This window comes from Mobula hypostoma, chromosome 6 (assembly GCF_963921235.1).
Source record: "Mobula hypostoma chromosome 6, sMobHyp1.1, whole genome shotgun sequence".
Classification (NCBI taxonomy): domain Eukaryota; kingdom Metazoa; phylum Chordata; class Chondrichthyes; order Myliobatiformes; family Myliobatidae; genus Mobula; species Mobula hypostoma.
The window spans coordinates 37394735-37411077 of record NC_086102.1 but is presented as its reverse complement, the minus strand read 5'-3'; the positions used below and the strand labels follow the sequence as shown (position 1 = coordinate 37411077).

The following is a 16343-nucleotide window of genomic DNA, read 5'->3' as shown; positions in this document are numbered from 1 at the left end:
ATTTTAACTTTCCACATATTGACTGGGATTCTCATACTGTGAATGGAAATTGAGTTGTCAAATGTGTTCAGGAAAGCTTCCTTAATCAGTTCATAGAGTTCTCACCCAGAGAGAGTGTGATACTAGATTTCCTATTAGGAAATGAGATAGAGCATGTAACAGATGTTTGTGTAGGGGAACACTTTGCATCTCGTGATCATAATGCCGTTATATTCAGGATAACTATGAAGAAGGATAGGTTGGGTCCTTGTGTTGAGATTCTAAATTTGAGGAAGGCCAACTTTGATGGTATCAGAAAGGATCTGGGAAGTGTGATTGAGACAGGTTGTTTTCTGCCAAAGGTGTACTTGGTAAATGGGAGGCCCTCTAAAGTGATATTTTGAGAGTATAGAGTTTGTATGTTCCTGTTAGAATAAAAGACAAGGATAACAGGTTTAGGGAATCTTAGTTTTCGAGATTGAGAATCTGGTTAAGCAGGAAGATGGTAGGGCATAGCAGTTACAGGCAGAAAGGAGCAGATAAGGTGCTTGAGGAGTATACGAAATGTAAGAGAACACAAAAAGGAAGTCAGGAGGACTAAAAGAAGGCATGAAGTTGCTCTACAGACAAGGTGAAGGAGAATCCCAAGGTCTTCTACAGATATATTAAGAGCAAAAGGATAGCAAGGGACAAAATCAGTCATTGGAAAATCAGAGTCGTCATCTATGCATGGAGGAGATCAAGTAGATATTTTGCATGTGCCTGTCCTCGAGAGATGGACACACAAGTAAGGCAAAACAGCAGGGTGGTGAGAGTGTGGAACAAGCTGCCAGTGGAAGTGGTGGGTTCAGGTTTGATTTCAACACTGAGTAGAAATTTGGATAGATATATATGGATGGGAGGGGTATGGAGGGCTATAGTCTGGGTGCAGGTCGATGGGAGTAGGCAGATTAATAGTTTGGTATGGACTAGATGGGCTGAAGGGCCTTTTTCTGTGCTGCTGTGGTCAGTGATTCTACATAGTAAGTGACAGGATCCTTGACAATGATATACAGAGGACTCTTAGGGTGCAAGTCCATAGCTCCCCAAAATTAGCAACAGGAGTAGATAGGATGATATTGATGGTGTAGAGCATATTTGCAATGAATATAGAAATTGCAGACATGAGAGACTGGAGATGCTAGAGTCTGGAGCAACAGACAGTTTGCTGTAGTAACTCAGCAGATCATTCAGCATCTTGGGTGGGGGGGGGAGAGAAATTGTCAATATTTCATGTTGAAACTCAGCATCAGGACTAAAGGGTGCAAGAGAAGAAGAGTTGAGACCGAAACCAAAGATGATTGGTGGACCGATGGGAGAGGTGAAGCAGAAGGATGATGAGTAGATTGAGTACAGTAGGAAAAAGGGATAGGTAAAGTTGGGAACCATGATAGATCAGGCAAAAATCAGAGGAAATTGGACCCAGGAGGAGTGGGAATATTGAAGATGAAAGCAGCTAGTGGAGCTTGGTATCCAACAAGGATAATAACTAACTACCTATCCTTGACATTCATAATAATTACCATCAACATTGATTAGAAACTTAATTGGATCAAGCCATATAAAGATTGTGGCTTCAAAAGAAGGGCACAAGCTAGATATCCAAGAGTGAGTGTTAGGGAAATTAATTTGCTAAGGAAATTCAATTGAAGTTGGTTGCAAGTAAATTAGACAGAGACTTCGAAGTAAAGAGAGCCTTATTCACGATATTGTGGGGAGTGGAACCTCTTACAGTGGGTTTTGAGCTCCAAATAATACAGAGAGCACAGCTCTTTTTATACATGTGCAAATCGATTGCAATAGTAAAGGCTGTTCGGTTACCCTTGTGAATTAGAAAAGATAAGCTAGGTTCACATGTAGTTCTCCTGTGATAAATTATACCCATAGCAACAGCCAAAAATAAAAAATACAGTCCTGTGTACAACTTTGTATTAACAGTTTGTCTCATACCCTTGAGTCTTAATTCTTACAAGATAAGCAACTGCAAGTATTTATTCTAAGAATCATCTTTGCTGAAAGCCAAGGCCATATCTATAACAAACTAAGCTGCAAACTGGTTTCCATATTCAAAAACCCAATTAACCTTTGTCTGTCAAAATCTTTAACTCACAATATTTTCCTCCACAGTGAGTGATTCACTTCCTGACTTCCCAAAGAAGTTCTACTGTCTGAAAGTCATTTAAGTAATGTGATTTTTTAAAAAAGTATGTATGATAAATATAATGCCTTTTCCAGCAAAGATCTGTGCCAAACATATCTCACCATTGAAAATAAGTTAATATTTCAGCACGAGATGAATATAGTTAATTGATTTTAAGATTCATGTGCCTTGCTCAGATTTGATCATTATTAATTATTCTGTATTTTCAACAGAGCCTGCAGCTTCTACAGAAAATAACTTATAACACCAGAGTTTTTCATTGTGGTACAAATGTTGATGAACTGATTGCATTTCTGGTGAAACATGTGTAAGTTTGTAACAATTTTATGAACTTAAATTGAACAACTCTGATAAATTATAAAGATCTGATATTTTCATCCTTTTGAAATCCATACTCTCCTTCTTAAATGTCTTAATTAATTAATAGTCTGTCTCCAATTCCATGTTACTGCCTCTTTGCTATCCAACATCTTTCAGTTGAATATTGTTGGATATTCAACTACTCCTTGGTTAATGCTCAGCTTGTCAAATCAGCTTCTCCCTTTAGCATCATTGCCTTCAATATTTATGTGACCATCATTATCCTCTAATCATTAATCCTTTTATTGCCAACTAAGCCTTTCTAAATCTTTTGAAAATATAATTACACCACTATATGTTCACTACCATAAATATTGTTATAAATTCATCCGGTCTGATATTTGGTCTATGTAAAGAGCTCTATCTTTTCTGGTCAAAGGTGTTGAAGGAATTCTCTATGTCTTAAGTACAAGGTAGTCTGCAAATGCTAAAAATCTTGAGCAACACACACAGTATTCTGGAGGAACTCCAGGGACTGATTTGCTGGAATGGGAAGTCCAGTTGAAATGGGTGGCCATCGGGAAATCCCGCCTTTTGCAGTAGATAGTGCAAAGCTAAGTGACATAGCTACCCCTAATCTATGTCGGGTCTTGCTGATGTAGAAAAGGTCATTCCGGGAGCACCGGATACAATAGATAACCTCCACAGACCAATGGGTGAAGTGTCACCTCGCCTGGAAGGACTGTTTGGAGCCCTGAATGGTGCTGAGGGAGGAGGTGGAGAGGCGGTTGTAGCACTTGTCACACTTGAAGGGATAAGTGCCAGGAGGGAGATCAGTTGGGAGGGATGAGTGGACAAGTGCGTCACATAGAGAGCGGTTCCTATGGAAAGCGGAGAGTGAGGTCGAAAGGTGAGGGTGGGAAAGATATGCTAGTGATAAGATCCTGTTGATATAAGGGTGTTATTTCCACATGGGGTAAATGAGAGATCACCGAGAAGTCAACTTCACTTTTTAGAGGCAGTTAGGGAATGAGTGGAAAGTTATAACTAAGGTGAACAGTTGAGGTATATATGCAGGACTTGCCGAAGTACAGTATATCCGGGAATAGAGAACAAAAAGATTTCTTTCAATAGTTTTATGAAAAAGTAGGCAGAAGGTATTAGCGTAATTGGCCATTAGATTACTAATTTAATTGGTTCGGCTCAACATTGTGTGTTGAAGGGCCTGTTGCGTTGCTGTGCTGTACTGTCCCATGAATGGCAACAATCAAGCAGAACATAATCCCTACTATGGATTCGGTAGAACCAAAAGATCCATTTTCAGTGCTCTGTATATTCTATGTCATTGTTTTTAAAAATTGTGTATTGCAAAACCCATACAAAATGTAATTTGGATATTAGAGAATCAAAACTACAGCAAAACGTGTGTTCTTATTCTTTGTTAACAATTTTGTGAAATATAATCATAAAAGCTAAATAAGAAATGTTCAGAATGTTCAGCCTACTATTTTAGTCATCTGTTAATCTACCTAAATACAAAGTGCTTTAAAGTAAAATTAATAATTTTAACTACTAATGAACTTCTTTTTGAACTCCGAGTCAATATTTGCAAGATTCTGTTGGTTAGAGCATAACATATAGGAGAAGAATTCGGCCATTTGGCCCATTTCATCATGGCTGATCCGATCTTCCTGTCAGCCTTAATTTCCTGCCTTCTTCCTGTATCTCTTCAGGCCCAGACCAATCAAAAATCTATCAACCTCTGCCATAAATATACATAGAGACAAGGCTTCCACTCTTCCACAGCTGCCTGTGGTAAAAAATTCCACAGATTCACCACTCTCTGGCTAAAGAAATCTCTCCTCATCACTGTCTTAAAAGGATGCCTCTCTATTCTGAGGTTGTGTCCTTTGTGTCACCCACCATAGGAAACATCCTGTCTACATCCACTTTATCGAGGCCTTTCAACATTTGATAGGTTTCAATGAGGTCACATCTCATTCTTCTGAATTCTAATGAATACAGGCCCAGAGCCATCAAACACTCTTCATTTGATAAATATTCAATCCTGGAATCATTTTTGTGAACCTCCTTTGAATCCTTTCCAGTTTCAGTACATACTTTCTAAGATAAATGGCCCAAAACTCCAAGTGAGGCCTCAACAGCGCTGTATAAAGTCAACATTACATAGTTGCTTTTATATTGAAATGAATGCTAACATTGGATTTGCCTTCCTCACCATAAACTCAACCTGCAACTTAACCTTTAGTGAATCCTGCACCTCATTTTTTTATATTATCTCCCCATTTAGAAAATAGTCAACACTTTCATTTCTTCTACCAAAATGCATGACCATACACTTGCCAACACTATTCCATCTGCCATTTCTTTGTTCATTTTCCTAATCTATCCAAGTCCTTCTATAGCTTCTCTACTTCCTCAGAACTACCTGCCCCTCAACCTATCTTCATATCATCTGCAAACCTTGCAACAAAGCCATCAATTCCATCATCCAAATCATTGATATATAATGTAAAAAGAATCGGTCCCAACACAGACCCCTGTGGAACACCACAAGTCACAGGCAGCCAGTCAGAAAAGGTTCCCTTTATTCCCACTCTTTGCCTCCTGCCAATCAGCCACTGCTTTATCCATGTTAGAATTTTTCCTGTAATACCATGGGCTCGTAGCTTGTTAAGCAGCCTCATGGCACCTTGTCAAAGGCTTCTGAAAATCCAAGTACACAACATTAACCAATTTGCTTTTGTCTATCCTGCTTGGTACTACTTCAAAAAATTCCAACAGATTTATCAGGCAAGATTTTCTCTTGCAGAAACCATGCTGACTACAGCCTATTTTATCATGTGCCTCCAAGTACCCTCAGATCTCATCAAGCTGCTCTTGCAAACCATTTCATAGGCATTCCAGGAATTCCCCCCAAAGAATCCAGCACCAACCTGATTTTCTCAATCTATCTGCATATTGAAATCCCCCATGACTATTGTAACGTTGCCCTCTTGGGGGTCTGTATACAACTCCTAACAGGCTCCTTTTACCCTTGTAGTTCCTTAGCTTTATCTACAATGATTCAACACCTTCCGACCCTGTGTCACCTCTTTCTAATGATTTGATTTCATTTTTTACAACAGCAGCACCGCCCTCTCTGCCTTCCTGCTTATCCTTTGAATACAATGTGTATCTTTGGATGTTAAGCTCCCAGCTATAATCTTTCAACCATGATTCAGTGATGCATACAACATCATACCTACCAATCTGCAACTGTGCTGCAAGTTGACGTACCTTATTCCGTATACTCCACACATTCAGATACAACCTCTTTAGTCCTGTATTCACCCTTTCCGATTTTATCACATCATGCTCAACCTTTAGATTCATAACTTTGTCTGAGGTCTTACCAACATCTGCCTCCACTACCTCTCCACTAACTGTTCTGGAACTCTGGTTCCCATCCCCCTGCAACTCTGGTGTAAACCCCACTGTGCAGCATTAACAAACCTTCCTGCTAGGCTATTAGTCCCCCTCCAGTTCAGGTGCAAACCGTTCCTTCTGTACAGGTTCCACCTTCCCTAGAAGAGAGCCCAGTGATCCAAAAATCTTGTACCCTCCCTCCTACACCAACTCCTTAGCCACGTATTAAACTGTACAATCTTCCTAGTTCTAGCCTCACTAGCATGTGGCACAGGTAGCAATCCTGAGATCACGATCCTGGAGGTCCTGCCCTTTAACTTAACACCTAACTCCTTGAACTCCCTATTCAGAACTTCATCACTTGTCATACCCATGTCATTGGTACCTACATGGACCACAACTTCTGGCTGTTCAGCCTCCCACTTAAGAATTCTGAGGACTCAGTCTGAGATATCCCAGACCCTGGCACCCAGGGAGGCAATATGTCATCAGGGAATCTCGTTCTCGCCGACATAAACTTCTGTCCTTTCCCCTAACGAATATTTTATCACCATAGCGTACCTCTTCCCCCTTCCCATCTGAGTCACAGAGGCAGACTCAGTGCCAGATACCCGATCACTGTGACTTTCCTCTGTTAGGTCATTCCACCCCAATGATATCTAAAGTGATTATCCTGTTGTTGAGGGGGATGGCCATAGGGGTACTCTGCACTGGCTCTACCCCCTTTCCCAGTATTATATAGTGGGTCTTAGTGTACACATGTTCTGGTCATACTGGATTTTCCTTTCATATTGCAGGTGTTAATTTTGTGTTACAATTTTATTCCTCATTTAATGTACATAAAGGAAGCCTCTAATTTAAATACGTTATCAGGCTATACTGAATTGCACCATAGCAAGAACATCAGCTGGTTAATTGTATAAAATTTAATCAAGTTAGATATCATAATTTGCTCATTTAGTATTTATTATCAGGTATGTTTCTTCAATGGAACCAAATGCATGGTTGGTCTCCACCATCCCTAATTTATTTCCTGCTTTACAGTGAAATAATAATTGTTGAGACTTGAATGCAAAAGTTTTGGCAAACAATCCAGCGCAGTACTGTGAAGCACTGCACTTACAGAGATCATTTGGATGACCTCCGTAATTGAGAACCTGCCTGATGTCTGGCGGATATAAAAGATCCCATGACACTATTTCAAACATTAGGAGAGGAATTATCCTTGGCTTGTATGTGTCCTTCAGTCAACATCAGTAAAAGCAGAATGTCTGATTGACATCTAGTTGGTCCTATGAGTAAATTGGCTGTTGTGGATGACTTGATTGACCGGACCAAAAGAGAACTTAAAATGATTAGTTAATTGCAACACTGTTGAAAATGTCTTGGGTTTTATGAAAGGCACTATATTAATACAAGCTCATATTTAATTGCTATTTCTCCATACTTTAATTTAAAACATCTTCAATAAATTCATTTCATGCAAATTAATTAATGTGAATTTCATTGTAATGCAGTCAAGCCCCAGAAGATGAGCTCACTTTACCATGTCTAGGATTGATGGCAAACCTTTGTCGCCACAACTTCTCTGTTCAAGCCTATATAAAATCATTGGTAAGATATTTCTATTTTTCTGTTTGAACATATCAAAACTAAGGTAAATCTAATGTAAAATCTGTTCATATTCTAGATTCAAAAACTGGTATTTGTTAGTTCTGTGCAGTGAGTATCTTTAAGGAAACAGTACGGGAACACATTTCAGCAATCCAATTATTGACACTTTTAAAATATTGTATTGCAGTGTTGAAACATTTCATAAATATTTATTGTGGATTACATCATGTAAGAATTATTCATTTTATTTATTATTCATTTTATTATGTTCGATATTGCCTGATAGGCAGTGAGTAGGGAAGAGTGTTTAATTTTCAGATTGGAAACCTGTAAGTAAATAGACCGCCACATAAATCAGTATGAGGACAGTTGTGGTTTATGATACAAGTTAGAGAATGTAACTGAATATAACCACATTTGTAAGCAATACAAAGATGATGGGAAAACAAACATTGAAGATATAAGCAGCTTACAAAGAGGGGTTAAATGAGTGCAAAATGTTGGCAAATGGCATATAATGCGGGGGTAATATGAAGCCGTTCCCTTCGAAAGGAAGAATCATAAAGCAAATTTGTATCTGAATGGAGAAAGATTTCAGATCCCAAGTCCCTCTGCACAGAAGCATGCTGCAATTTTTTACCATTTAAATAACAATCTGCTCTTTCATTTTTCCTTCCAAAGTGGATGACCTTGCATTTACCAACATTGTACTCCATCTGTCAGGCTCTTGCCCACTCACTTAACTTATCTATATCTCTCTGCAAACTCTCCGTATCTTCTGCACAATTTGCTTTTCCACTCAATTTAGTATCGTTAGCAAATTTAGATACACTACACTCGGCCCCCTCTTCCAGATTGTGTATGTTGTGAACATTTGTGGGCTCAGCACTGACCCCTGTGGTACACCGCTCACCACTGGTTGCCAGCCAAAGTAACACCCATGTATCCCAACTCTCTGCTTTCTATTAGTTAACCAGTCTCTTATCCATGCTGATACATTACCCCCAACTGTATGCATCTTTATCTTATGGATAAGTCTTTCATGGGGCACTTTATCAAACGCCTTCAGGAAATCTTAAGTAAACAACATCCATCTGTTCCCCTCTACCCATTGCGCTCGTTATATCCTCAAAGAACTCCACTAAGTTTATCAAATGGGACCTGCCTTTGCTGAATCCATACTGCATCTGCCCGATGGATCTATTTCTTTCCAGATCGGTATTTCTTATTTAATGATGCTTCAAGCATTTTCCCAACTACAGATGTTAAACTAACCGGCCTATAGTTACTTGCCTTTTGCCTACATCCTTTTCTGAACGTTGGCGTGACATTCGCCATCTTGCAATTCACTGGGACCTGCCCAGAGTCCAGAGAGTTTTGGTATATTATCACCAAAGCCTCTACTATAATTTCTGCTACTTCTTTCAGTACCCTGGGATACATTCCATCAGGACTAGGGGTCTTATCTATCTTCAGGCCCACAAGTTTGCTCAGCACTACTTCTTTAGTGACAGCTATTGTATCAAGGTCCTCGCTTCCCATTGCATCCATAACATCTCTCTTCGGCATGTTCGATGTGTCCTCCACCGTGAAGTCCGACACAAAATAGTCATTTAAAGCCTTGACCATTTCCTCATTACCCAATATCAATACCCGCTTCTCATCCTGCAAAGGGCCCACATTCACTTTAGCCTCCCTTTTCCACTTTATATAATTATAAATACTTTTACTATCTATTTTTATATTTTGTGCTAGTTTATTTTCATTATCTAGCTTCCTTTTCTTTATTGCTTGCTTAGTGGTACTTTGTTGCTTTTTAAAGTTTTCCCAGTCTTCCAGTTTCCCACTATTTTTGGTGACCTTGTGTGCACGAGCTTTTCATTTGATGCCTCCTTTTATTTCCTTAGTTATCCAAGGGTGGCTCTCCCCACCCTTACTGTCCTTGCTTTTAACTGGAATATACTTTTGTTGAGCACCGTGAAAAACCTCTTTGAAAGTCTTCCACTGTCCCTCAACTGTCCCACCATATAGCCTGTGTTCCCAGTCTACACTAGCGAAATCCTCCCACATTCCATTGTAGTCTCCATTGTTCAGGCATAATACGCTGGTTTTAGATCGAACATTTGCACCCTCCATTTGTATGAGAAATTCAATCATACTGTGGTTACTCTTTCCAAGAGGATCCCTAGCTACAAGATCACTAATTTTACCTGTCTCATTGTACAGGACCAGATCTAAGATAGCATGTTGCCTTGTAGGTTCAGTAACATGCTGTTGAAGAAAGCCATCCTCCTCAAGACTACCTCAACCAACTTGATTCACCCAATCTATGTGCAAGTCCCCCACAATAACTGCGATTCCATTCTTACATGCCTCAGATATTTCTCTGCTTATTGCCTGTGTCACTGTAATGTCATTATTCGGTGGCCGATAGACAATTCCCACCAGTGATTTTTCCCTTTATAATTCCTAATCTCTACGCAGATGGATTCAACATTCTGCTCTTTAGATATTATATCGTCTCTCACTATCGTCCTGATCTCATCCTCAATGAAGAGCAGTGTCCCACCTCCCTTACGTTTCTGACCTTACTTCCATATTACCTGATATCCTTGGATATCTTATTCCCATTCCTCTCCACCCTGCAATCACGTCTCTATAATGGCCACTTGATCATACCTCTTTTTGTACTGATTTGTGCCACAAGTTCACTGACCTTGTTTTGACTACTACGGGCATTCAAATAAAGTGCCTCTATACTCATTGTGCTTTTAAAATCTTGTAATCTTTTACTCTTTTGCACTTGACTTTCCTTCACTCTACTCTTACTTTACTCTTTTTTTATCTTTTGCTTTTTCTTTATCTTCATCCACACTTTTTCATTTTATCTATACTTTCCCAATCTGTTGAACCCACCCCCTTACTATTTAGTTTAAAGCCTTATCCACAGTGCTAGTTATGCGTTTCACTAGGATCCAGGTGCCATCACGGTTCAGGTGGAGCCCATCCCATTGGTACAGCTCCCACCTTCCCCAGTACCCACTTCTCCCACATTAATCCTTGAGCCACACATTTAACTCTTTAATCTTCTTGACCCTATGCCAGTTTGCATGTGGCTCAGGTAATAATCCAGAGATTACTACCTTTTCGGTTCTGCTTTTTAATTTAGTCCCTAGCTGCTCAAATTCCCTTAACAGAACCTCTTTTCTTGTTCTTCCTATGTCATTTGTGTAACCATGTCAACTGGTTCTTTCCCCTCTCACTGCAAATTCCTCTGCAGGTCAGATAAGTATCCCGAGCCTGGGCTCCAGGCAGGGAACACAGCCTTCGGAATGCTTTATCCTCGCGACAGGGAACTCTATCTATTCCCTTGACTATACTATTCCCAATTACCACTGCATTTCTATTCTTGCCCCCCCGCCACCGAATAGCTCCCTGAACTACAGTGCTACAGTTGGGTTGCTCATCCTTTCTATCGCCCCCACTCTCATCCACACAAGAGCAAGAATCTCAGACTTGTTGGACATGCTCAAGGGTTGAGGCTCCTTCAGCACTGTCACTTGGATCCCACTACCTATCTCCCTCGCAGGCACACCCTCCTGTCCCTGACCACAGACTAAATTTGAGGCAGCTTATCTAATGGGTGTGACTATCCCCTGAAGCAGAGAATCCAGGTTACTCTCCCCCTCTCCCTGATGTGTCGCAGTGTTTGAAGCTCAGATTCCAGGTCATCAACTTTGAGCATGAGTTCTTGAGCAGCCAACAATTGCTGCAGATATAGTCTCCAGGAACCACAGTGGGGTCCACCAGCTCCCACATCATGCAACGACAGCACATCATCTGATCCTGCATCATCTCTATTTAATTAGCTGTAATTTAGTGACTTTTCATTCAACCACTACAAAAGCCTTACCTGCTACTTACCTGTGCCTCCTCGCCAAAGCTTCAAGTTCCCACTCCTACACTGGACCACTCATACAATGCTTTGACCCTGCTTTACTTTTATTTGCTCCAGCTAATGAAACACGTATCGATTAGTCTGCCGCTAATGTGCTGATCCCCGTGAAACGCCTCTTTTTTAAACTCTTCACCGCGATATGTGGAAAGCACTCTCTTTGAATCAATTGGTCCACTGCTAATGTGCCAAGCCCCGTGAAACATTTTTTTTAACTCTTCTCCCTGACCCGTGCAAAGCTTTCTCTCTCTTCGAATTGATTGGTCTGCTGCTAATGCCTCTGTGTGTAGTCTAGTCAGCTGGTATTGACCCAGTAGGCCAGAACCACAGCACCAACAAAGCACAGCATTTTTAGATTAATCTGATCTTAACCTACCATATGATTTCACACTCTCATAGAAATGTCATTGTTCCACCTCCTCTTCCTCCATCGCTGCCTAGGTAGCTTCTCTCTTTCTCAGGTCTAGCACAGAGTTCCTCGTCTGAAACATTAACTCTATCTCTTTTTGCAAGTGTTGCCTGACCTGCTGAGTTTTTCTATATTTTTTATTACATCATGTTGGCTTTGTTTTTATTCTACACTTATAATCTGGCCTGCTGGCCATGTCCCACAATGTTTTCTGTTTTTATTTCAGATTCCCATTATTTGCAGCTGTTTTGATTTTTTAAAAAATTTTTAGAGCATGTAGTTACAAAATTAGATAACACACTGACCTCTTGCTTGATAATTATTGCTTGCAGCAAGCATTCTAGTATTGGTTTATTGCTTAATTTACCAGCATTCACTGGTTAGATCATAACTGCAACACACACAAAACACTGGAGGAACTCAGCAGGTCAGGAAGCATCTATGGAAAAGGATAAACGGTCGATGTTTTGGGCCAAGACCCATCTGCAACATCATAATTGCCCTGTTTGGCAAAAGAAACCAGCATAGAAACCATAGAAAACTACAGCGCAGAAACAGGCCTTTTGGCCCTTCTTGGCTGTGCCGAACCATTTTCTGCCTAGTCCCACTGACCTGCACATGGACCATATCCCTCCATGCACCTCCCATCCATGTATCTGTCCAACTTATTCTTAAATGTTAAAAAAGAACCCGCATTTACCACCTCATCTGGCAGCTCATTCCATACTCCCATCACTCTCTGTATGAAGAATCCCCCCCCAATGTTCCCTTTAAACTTTTCCCCCCTCATCCTTAACCTATGTCCTCTGGTTTCTTTCTCCCCTTGCCTCAGTGGAAAAAGCCTGCTTGCATTCACTCTATCTATACCCATCATAATTTTATATACCTCTATCAAATCTCCCCTCATTCTTCTACGCTCCAGGGAATAAAGTCCTAACCTATTCAACCGTTCTCTGTAACTGAGTTTCTCAAGTCCTGGCAACATCCTTGTAAACTTCTTTGCACTCTTTCAACCTTATTTATATCCTTCCTGTAATTTGGTGACCAAAACTGAACACAAAACTCCAGATTTGGCCTCACCAATGCCTTATACAACCTCATCATAACATTCCAGCTCTTATACTCAATAGTTTGATTAATAAAGGCCAATGTACCAAAAGCTCTCTTTACAACCCTATCTACCTGTGACGCCACTTTTAGGGAATTTTGTATCTGTATTCCCAGATCCCTCTATTCTACTGCACTCCTCTGTGCCTTACCATTAACCCTGTATGTTCTACCTTGGTTTGTCCTTCCAACGTGCAATACCTCACACTTGTCTGTATTAAACTCCATCTGCCATTTTTCAGCCCATTTTTCCAGCTGGTCCAAGTCCCTCTGCAGGCTCTGAAAACCTTCCTCACTGTCTACCACACCTCCAATCTTTGTATCATCAGCAAATTTGCTGATCCAATTTACCACATTATCATCCAGATCATTGATATAGATGACAAATAGCAATGGACCCAGCACTGATCCTTGTGGCACACCACTAGTCACAGGCCTCCACTCAGAGAAGCAATTCTCTACTACCACTCTTTGGCTTCTTCCATTGAGCCAATGTCTAATCCAATTTACCACCTCTCCATATATACCTAGCGACTGAATTTTCCTAACTAACCTCCCATGTGGGACCTTGTCAAAGGCCTTACTGAAGTCCATGTAGACAATATCCACTGCCTTCCCTTCATCCACTTTCCTGGTAACCTCCTCGAAAAACTCCAACAGATTGGTCAAACATGACCTACCACGCACAAAGCCATGTTGACTCTCCCTAATAAGTCCCTGTCTATCCAAATGCTTGTAAGATGCTGTCTCTTAGTACTCCCTCCAATAACTTACCTACTACCGACGTTAAACTTACCGGCCTATAATTTCCCGGATTACTTTTCGATCCTTTTTTAAACAACGGAACAACATGAGCCACTCTCCAATCCTCCGGCACCTCACCCGTAGACAGCGACATTTTAAATATTTCTGCCAGGGCCCCCGCAATTTCAACACTAGTCTCCTTCAAGGTCCGAGGGAACACCCTGTCAGGTCCCGGGGATTTATCCACTTTAATTTTCCTCAAGACAGCAAGCACCTCCTCCCTTTCAATCTGTACAGTTTCCATGATCTCACTACTTGATTCCCTTAATTCCATAGACTTCATGCCAGTTTCCTTAGTAAATACAGACGCAAAAAAACTATTTAAGATCTCCCCCATTTCCTTTGGTTCCGCACATAGCCGACCACTCTGATCTTCAAGAGGACCAATTTTATCCCTTACAGTCCTTTTGCTCTTAATATACCTGTAAAAGCTCTTTGGATTATCCTTCACTTTGATTGCCAAGGCAACCTCATGTCTTCTTTTAGCCCTCCTGATTACTTTCTTAAGTATTTTCTTGCACTTCTTATACTCCTCAAGCACCTGATTTACTCCCTGTTTCCTATACACTTCATACAACTCCCTCTTCTTCTTTATCAGAGTTGCAATATCCCTTGAGAACCAAGGTTCCTTATTCCTATTCACTTTGCCTTTAATCCTGACAGGAGCATACAAACTCTGCACTCTCAAAATTTCCCCTTTGAAGGCTTCCCACCTACCGATCACATCTTTGCCAGAGAACAACCTGTCCCAAACCACGCTTTTTAGATCCTTTCTCATTTCTTCAAATTTGGCCTTCTTCCAGTTCAGAACCTCAACCCTAGGACCAGATCTATCCTTGTCCATGATCAAATTGAAACTAATGGTGTTGTGATCACTGGAACCAAAGTGCTCCCCTACACAGACTTCTGTCACTTGTCCTAACCCGTTTCCTAACAGGAGATCCAATATTGCATCCTCTCTAGTTGGTCCCTCTATATATTGATTTAGAAAACTTTCCTGAACACATTTTACAAACTCGAAACCATCTAGACCCCTAATAGTATGGGAGTCCCAATCAATATATGGAAAATTAAAATCCCCTACCACCACAATTTTATGTTTCCTGCAGTTGCCTGCTATCTCTCTGCAGATTTGCTCTTCCAAGTCTCGTTGACTATTGGGTGGTCTGTAATACAATCCCACTAATGTGGCCATAGCTTTCATGTTTCTCAGCTCCACCCATAAGGACTCAGTAGACAAGCCCTCTAATCTGTCCTGCCTGAGCACTGCTGTAATATTTTCCCTAACAAGCAATGCTACTCCCCCACCTTTCGTTTCTCTGCCTCGATCACATCTGAAACATCGGAACCCCGGAATATTAAGCTGACAGTCCTGCCCCTCCTGTAGCCAAGTTTCACTAATTGCTACAACATCATAATTCCACGTGTCAATCCACGCCCTCAACTCATCCGCCTTCCCTGCAATAGTCCTAGCATTCAAATATATACACCTCAGAAGATTTTTACCACCAATCACAACCTTTCTATTAGCGGATTTGCTTGAACTTTTAAGATCATTTATTTTCACCCCAGCCACACTGTCAGCTCTGGCACTCTGGTTCCCATCCCCCTGCAAATCTAGTTTAAAGCCTCCCCAATAGCACAAACAAACCTCCCTGAAAGGATATTGGTCCCCCTGTAGTTCAAGTGTAACCCGTATCTCTTGTACAGGTCCCAACTGCCCCAGAAGAGGTCCCAATGATCCTGAAATCTGAAACCCTGCCCCCTACACCAGTTCCTCAGCCACTTGTTCATCCTCCAGAGCATCCTATTCCTACCCTCACTGGCACCTAGCACAGGTAGCAATCCTGAGATTACCACCCTCGAGGTCCTGCTTTTCAACTTCCTACCATGCTGTCTATACTCATTCTCCAGGACCTCCTCACTCTTCCTTGCTATGTCATTGGTACCGATGTGCACCACGACATCTGGCTGATCACCCTCCCACTTCAGAATGTCATGCAATCGATCAGAGACATCCTTGACCCTGGCACCTGGGAGGCAGCAAACCATCCTGGATTCTCTGTCACAACCACAGAACCTCCTATCTGTACCTCTAACTATTGAGTCCCCTATCACTACCGCTCTCCTCTTTTTCCACCCTCCCTTCTGCACTGCAGAGCCAGACTCAGTGCCAGAGATCCGGCTACTGCAGCTTGTCCCAGGTAAGTCATCCCCCCCAACAGTATCCAATGCGGTATACTTGTTGTTGAGGGGAATGGCCACAGGGGAACCCTGCTCTGCCTGCCCTTTCCTCTTCCCTCGCCTGACAGTGACCCAATTTCCTGTGCTCTGCTCCTTTGGCGTAACTACCTCCCTGTAGCTACTATCTATAATCTCCTCATTCTCCCGAATGATCCGGAGGTCATCCAGGTCCTGCTCCAGTTCCCTAACGCAGTTTGTTAGGAGCTGCAGCTGGATGCACTTCTTGCAGGTGTCGTTGTCAGGGACCACCGGAGGGCTCCCTGACTTCCTACATCCTGCAAGAGGAGCATTCCAACATCCTG

At 41.4% G+C, this 16343-nt stretch overlaps 1 protein-coding gene across 4 annotated transcripts in view; it reads left to right on the top strand.

Annotated features, from left to right (window-relative positions):
• The window catches only part of cip2a (cellular inhibitor of PP2A), a 120312-nt gene that overhangs the window by 42196 nt on the left and 61773 nt on the right, over nt 1-16343 (top strand). For all 4 annotated transcript variants that reach the window (XM_063050602.1, XM_063050604.1, XM_063050601.1 and 1 more), the window contains 2 exons: nt 2392-2486; nt 7426-7522. In XM_063050602.1, the coding sequence (XP_062906672.1) occupies nt 2392-2486; nt 7426-7522 (192 nt within the window). The remainder of the gene's footprint in view (nt 1-2391; nt 2487-7425; nt 7523-16343) is intronic.